At 39.5% G+C, this 7505-nt stretch overlaps 1 protein-coding gene across 1 annotated transcript in view; it reads left to right on the plus strand.

Moving 5' to 3' along the window:
• The window catches only part of FBXL13 (F-box and leucine rich repeat protein 13), a 38937-nt gene extending 33211 nt beyond the window's left edge, over nt 1–5726 (plus strand). The window contains 2 exon segments of the mRNA XM_077178034.1: nt 5542–5650; nt 5652–5726. Of these exon segments, the coding sequence (XP_077034149.1) occupies nt 5542–5650; nt 5652–5696 (154 nt within the window). The 3' untranslated portion in view covers nt 5697–5726.
• The last annotated feature ends 1779 nt before the right edge of the window (nt 5727–7505 follow it).

The following is a 7505-nucleotide window of genomic DNA, read 5'->3' on the forward strand; positions in this document are numbered from 1 at the left end:
ATTTTCTGATTTACAGTTTTTCTCATCTTAAACCTCAAGGGTTTTTCTTTTATCTTCAGATTACTGTTGTTGACTTGTTCATTCTGTGACTTCATATTTCTGTTTAGAGCAGCAACAGTGTGCCAGCCCTTTCTGATTCTGCTTGCTTATCCATCTTCCTGTAGAACTGAGATGAAATGGGAACAGAAACTTGTGCAAATTCCAATTTGTGCTGGGTGAGCCATCACCAAGGAGCTGACATGACTTCTCAGAAACCCATTTGCATTATTCTGGCCTGGGATGACCCAGGATTTTGCCTCTGCCTAAGAGTCCCATGTGCAATGGGTTCTCCAAAGGTCTTGATTAAACTCTTCTGACCCAGCCAAGGAATTTCCCAACCAGTTATTTTTACTCTAAAGATAACCCTGGAGAGTTACACATCTTTGCAAAACAAAAAGGCAACCACGAGACACATGTCTCCACCCAGTGTTATCTTTGCCCTTTTTGTGATGTTTAGAACTAGGTAAACTTTGCCAGCTTTATTTTCTTGAGTTTCATTTTCAGGACAGTGGATGGTTTTTTTCCTTGCCAGCCTCAGTCTCTAACCCTTCACACCACTTATTCAGTGATAGGAAACTCCTATCCTGCACCATCTGAGTCTGGGACCACACCTACAAGCTGGATTGATATACAGAATAATGCAGTCCCAAACATTTTTTCCTTGTTCTTTCCAACAAGTCCAAAGAAATCCCGCCCTAGACCTTGCCAGGCCACAGAATATACTGGGAATGATATTCAGAAGATAAAAGTGAGTTCACAGCAAGATTCTGATATGTTCCACATCCTGCATGTTTCCCAGTTTGGGAAAATCTCTTTTTTTTTTTTTAATTGCAGTTCAAGGTCAATATGGCAACGATGATAAAAATTTTATCTTCTGCCAATAACTACATCAAAAGCACAGTAAAATATGGCATGATTCTAGAGTGAGTTATCTTGCAGTAGCTTTTCAGCAACATCAACAGCAATGACAGTACTGTCACTTCACATATTTCTATAAAACAATGTGTTTGTTTCACAACCTGTATGTTTTTAGTAATGAATGACAAGCAACAGATTGTCAAAAGAACTAAATCAAGCCTTAATTCTCTGTTTTCAGCTAACTCTTAAAACCATATTCAGCTTCTTAGATTTTCACAGAAGGTAAAGGCTGGTTTCAGGTGTAATTTATGTTCGGAGGATGTGAAACCGACATCGTAGAGAAATTTCATTCTCTGTTTAAGCAGATGGAAGAGGTCATCTATGTAAAAATCACATTCATCTGGAGAATTAAACATGCTAGTGGCTTAGGTTCTAAATAAGCAATAGAAGAAATATGTTTTTAGTTTAAAGTTGCCTTAAAATATCTGTGGCATAAAATACTACTTCATTGTTCCAAAGGAATTCCCCATTATTTATTGTTAAACACTAACCAGTCCTAGCAGACATTTCTTAATAGACTAAACCTTGCAAGTATTGAGTCATATCTCTTGTATTGTGCATATTATTTTTCTTTTTTTATTTTTACTGTTTTGATAGATTAAAATAGAAAACATGTGGAGCCACAAAGTTCTTCAAGTTTCAGTCCAATGCAACTTCATAGGAAACACTTATGGGCTTTCAATTGTTCATTCTTTCCAGTATCAGGTAGACTTTGAGATTAAATTTGCCAACATACTGCCCTCCTTCCAGGTTTAATAAATGTTAGAAGGAAAAAAAGGTCTGTGGCCTGGTATCCTGCTGCATATTTCTGTATCCAGAGGCTAATGACCTTTCAGTTAATCCAGTTTCTAAATGGCAGAAAGAAAGAATCATGGATAATCTAATGTGGAAGTACATAGTGCTGGTGCAATTTATTTCTTCTGCTAGAGGAAAAACAACCTAACTCTCTGCTTTCTAAAATGTAGGAAAAGGTGGTGTCAGTTTGATTTGCTTAAGACTACTCTTTAAGACTACAGGAAATCATACTGACATCTTTAGAGAAACATTTCTGTTCCCTGTAAAACATTCTGTGTTAACATTTCTAGATGCAAAATGAGAAAGGAAACATGTCATTGACAGAGAAGCCAGCTAGTCTTGTAATTTCCCCAAACTACATCTCACTGTAACAGTTTGGTTCCCCGAAGAGATCTTCCCCGAAAACTGTGCTATCAACAATTCCTCTTACAATGTTTGCCTTTTAAACAAAAATTACATTAGGTCTTAATAGTTACAATACATTTGACATTTGGAGAAGACTTTAAATTTTGTTTGGTTTTGTTGTTGTGTTTTGTAATGGATGCTGTTGGTTAGAAAGGAGATTCTGCAAGAACTCACAGAATTTCTTACATGTTATCCAAATAGTCAGGTCTCAGTGCAGGAAAGATCCAACAAACATGGAACTGGAAATTAAGACCTCCTACACACGATTTGGTAAAAGACCAACAACAATTACTCCTGTCTTCTGTTTAACAAGCAACAGAAATACAGTACAGTCCTCTCACTGACTGCAATTCTCCTTTTGGAAGTGACACAGAGGCTCCTGGAGTGCCATGTTTCAGCCACTGAATGCACATGAACTGGATGCCATACAATGATAAAACTACTGCAGCTGACATGCACCTCAGAATACTTCAGATCCTATGTAGACTTACCACATTTTGTAACCTGGAGCATGCCTGCAGAATGCTTCCTGCTTTTCCCATTAGCTCCCTGCCTCCACTTGCCTTATTTCTCCTGTACTTGTACTATGAACATTTCTCCCATGTTTGAGATTTTATTTTCCATTACTTTTACTATTGATTGGTTTCTGTAACCTCAGCTCACTAAGTTTGTTTTTTTTAAAAAAAATCTCTGCTTTTTATTATGATGGACCCAGTCAAAGAGGAACAGGCTCCCCAGGGCAGTGGTCACTGCCCCAGCCTGACAGAGCTCAAGTGTTTGGACAATGCTCTCAGGCACATGGAGTGACTTTGGGAATGGTGCTCTGCAAGGCTGGGAGTTGGACTTTATGATCCTGGTGGGTTCCTTCCAACTCAGCCCATTCTGTGATTCTGAAAAATTGCTGAGTTTTGGAATGGCTCAGGATTCAGACCATGTTGCAGAACTGTATTTCCCAGTTACCCCCTCTCAGTAAAATGGAGTCAAACTTTGGGTAAGGATTCAATTAGAGGTATTCCAGTGCTGCTCAAGCCCTGTGTTTGGGCCAGTACTTTTGTCTGACTTATACCAAGAAGAGATAGTTGTTTTGCCAAAGATAACTGTCATTATTGGCTGAAATACTTTTATTCATCAATTGGCTCATTTAAGACAGTAAGTAAATAAATAAATAAATAAAATAATCAGGCTCTCTCATAGCACAGTATATCTTAAATAAACAATCTTTTTACCATGTGTTGATGATTAATGAATGGCTGTTTCTGGCAAACCACTCAACTGTAGCTCCAGGCATGGGACATCATAAGTTTCCAAAAAAGTAGTAACAGCTCCCCTTATACATGCTTCAGACAGCCACTATACATTGCAGTTTCCATGAAAAACAGGAATTTGGACTTGGATGAGTTGATTTTTTATAGGTCAGAGCTTATAGCTCATATAAATTGTGCACACATTCCTCAATGGCACAGGCTTCCCTAATATAAAAACAGATGCAGCCTTGTGTTCATGTGGTTCATAGAGTGTGTCAGTGTTGGACATTTTATAAAAAAAATATCCTGCAGTGGTTGAAAACAAGCCCTTCTTGCTTCACTAATTCTGTCCCTTTTCCACTCCTGCCCACTTCCCTTTCCTGCTGTAGTGGTGCAAGCATCACAGCTGGGCACATCTGCCCCTTGTAACCATCTCCAGCATTTCCACTTTGGGAAACAAACACAAGAACACTGTAGCAGCATTACTGACAGATAACAGAGCCCTTCAATTTGAATTTTTTTCCAGTATTGTCTGGATGCTGTATATTATATTTTTCCAGAGCTCAGGAGTTGGCCAGCAGGGAGAAAGACTGTCTTGATGTGGCTGTGACACACCAGATCAGGCTGAATCTCTTGGAGAGGATGGGAGCTGCAGCAGAGTTGGCTCTTCCCCAGGAGCCCTGGAGTACCCAGCACAGGGGGAGGCTGGGCAGGAGGGTGCTCTGCTCAGCAGGACCAGGCTGGCAGCCAGCTCACACAAGGCATGGAAAGAAAGAGACATTCACAGCACTGCAAGTGGTGGGTTCCATTTCTTCAGCTTGGGAAGGTACTGAAAATTGCTGGGTTGACACTGCCAAAAAAGAAGGGAGAGTTGCTTTTCTTCTTTTTAGAGTGTCTCACTCAGGAGGCCTGATTTTCTCAAATTTTTATCCAGTTTGCTAGTTTTGTGCTCTAATTCTGCAAAAGGGCAGTGGCCACAAAATGTTGAGGAGGATCTGAGGGGTCATGGGTAGGTTTGGGCATCACGGACAACTCTCTTCTGGTTCAGCTCTCACAGAAGCTGCAAAACAAAACAGCCTTGGGGCAGGTCCAGAGCCAGAGCCAGAGCATGCAGGTAACCACAAGGCTCCTGTAGAACTGCCCATTGTGTACCCAATTCCATTTCTGAAACAATACATGTTAAAAGACGTGGGTGACAGAAGATACCTACAGTAGAGAGGCTGGCCAAAAAACAAGCAGAAGGTGAATGAGGAAAGGGTAAAAGTACTTGGAGGTGCCACAGATACTGGTTCAAATAGAGAAACAGAGGGACCTGCACAGTTACTACAGCCTTCCTACAGAGCCATGAAAAAACACCCTGGAGATGCTGTAATACCTTCAGGTGTAGCTGGTTTATTTATCTTGTTTGGTTTTATATTTTCTTCCAAAGACAATGTTATTATTGCAGTGGCATCACCCTCTCAGATCTGTGTTCAGGCAGATGCTGACACACTAGAGCAAGTGTGGATGAAGCCCACCAAGACCATTCAAGTGCTGGAGCATGTGATGTGTGAAGAACCTTCACAGAATTGTTTTGCTACATCCCAGGAGAAGATCTGAGATGGAGGAGACCTTATTGCTGCCTCTTACTCTCATCAGAGCATACAGAAGAGAAGACAGAGCCAGACCATTGTCAAAGGTGCACTGATAGGACAAATGGCATATGGAAAATTCTGATCACTTTCTGATTACAAGGAAACTTTAATTTTTTAACCAGGAAGCTGGCCAAACTCTTGAAGAGGATCCCAGAGACTGTGCAAGCTTCATCTCTAAAGATATTCAGAACTCATCTGGCAAAGCCATGACTCACCTGGAATAGTTGGATACATTTAAAGCAGTATCAGGTTAAAACATTCTCCAGAGACCTCTTCCAACCTAATTCATTCTGTGACTCTATGACCTAACTAATTAACTTCCGGTTTCCTTTCCTCAATAATATTGATAGCTTTACTTAAAGCAAGGAACTTTTCCTCATTAAACTGCTTTTAGTGTTCTTTGTAAAAACAACCTCTGAAAAGTTTTGTCATTATTATTTTTAAATCTATGCTCTTGTCATTATTATTTTTATTTTTTCATTATTATTTTTAAACTCTTGTTGCAGACAAGATGTCTTGGAATACACAGCTGAACTGGAGAAACAGGAACATAACGATGCTGACCATCCTTCCTGGCTTGGATATGACTGGGATGGTAACATAATCACCTTCACCAAAAAAACACAGATCAGAGCCTGAAAAAACAAATTCTTCAAAATGAAAAATGAAGAAATTGTGCAGCATCTCTACAGTTCAAGGGTTTTTCTCTAGAGCATGAAAAGACCACTGTGTTATTTTTTCTTAAAACTAATCACACTTTAATAAAAGGCCATTTGTTGCATTAGTAAGGAAGCATAGCAAATCTTCTCACAGGAGTATGAATGCCTTCAAGCAAGACAGCTGCACTCAGACAGCACTGCTAACTCTCAGATGTTGATTCAAGCTGTCTTCATCTTTCAATAATGAAAGTTTTTGTAGTCCTGTGCAGAGTAAGCAATGAATAAATCTGCATGTGTTGGAGGATTTGTTTGCCATGAAGGTCCTCTCCAGGACATCAACACTCTGACCCCCAGAGCACTTCACACTTGATGTGGCAGGTACCCATCAAGTCCAGCCTTCCTGAGGAGAGGAGAGCAGTGAGTAGGCAGTGACTGCAGGTCCTTTAATATACCCAAGCATTTAAGCACAGTTCTCCACTTCTCAACAGCCACTTGTGCACCCAGAGCCTTCATTCTCATAAAAGCCTCTTGGGCTGAGTCCAGCTCTCTGAACAACCTCATGTTTGTGTCTGCAGGTCTGAACTGTGGGCTGGCTGGCAGCTGAGAGAGCAGGAGAACCAAATTAAAGGGCGGCCAGATGAAAAAAGTGTTTGAGTATAAATTTGCTCCAGTTACAAGAATGTCTTCTCATCAAATGCACAAAAAAAGATATATGGGCACACAAGGGGTTTGCCATTCAAATTCTAATTGCTGATAACCTACTCATCTTCCCTTGTCTAGAGATAAATACAGTTTCACCTCATTAGAGCAGAACAAGACATTGTTCAATGCCTTTGGGGAAACTCATAAGGAAGAGTTTGTCCTCCTTCAACTCATTCTTGTCCTTTATATTAACATTCTAGCTGGTCTCAACATGTTTTAGCTTGGAATTAATATAATCAGTAGCTTTAGTGGTAGCACAATTTTTCTGCTGGCTGATTTAAACTTCTTTAAGCAAGTAACTAACAAGTCTGATGTTTAATTCCTGCTAGATTTAGAAAATTAATGAATTCAAAGTCTGAGTTTGCTTTCTTTTGAATATGGAACAAAGAACATGTTTTCTTACTATGTTCTCCCTTAAATTGCTGATGCAGCAGTCTCAAAAAACACAACCTTAATCTCAGAGGCTGACAGTCTTTGTATTTCAGGTGAGTAATGGGACCATTAAATGGATCCAATCTTGTGAAGTACCTACTACACTGTTTTCATGTGGTGTGAATTTTGAGGTACTTTTTTCACTTTGGCTGCAGCAGGGCATAGAAAACATTAGTTTCAAATATTTTTCTGGATATCCAAAACCATTATAATTTATTAATTTTATAAATTTTAAAAGTTTAATAATAACTCATACCTAGTAATATTGCAATGCCTTTAGTAAAACTGTTAGAAATGTTTTATATATTACTGTTTATGTTAAAAATACATATAATTTGTCATATGCATCCTGCCCACCTCATCCCAACAAGCAGTACACAGAACAATAAACAGGAAGGGGAGTTTTTAACCTCCCTGAATTACAGCAGATATGCTGCCCTTGACTCTTGAAGTCCATTAGCCAGGGGCAATTATATCTCCTGGGGAATCCTGTGGCAAAAGAAGTTAATTTCATAATGTACCATTATGCCTTAAAGAGCATACACATATATACAAAACATAAAGTCTGAATTCTCTCCTGCTCCTCACCATCCCCTCAGCTGGCAGGGATTCTGACATTTCAGCTTCAAACCCAAATTTCACTACTGCTTCTATAAGGTGCCATAGAGATGCATGGA

Source organism: Agelaius phoeniceus, chromosome 5 (genome assembly GCF_051311805.1).
Source record: "Agelaius phoeniceus isolate bAgePho1 chromosome 5, bAgePho1.hap1, whole genome shotgun sequence".
Taxonomy (NCBI): domain Eukaryota; kingdom Metazoa; phylum Chordata; class Aves; order Passeriformes; family Icteridae; genus Agelaius; species Agelaius phoeniceus.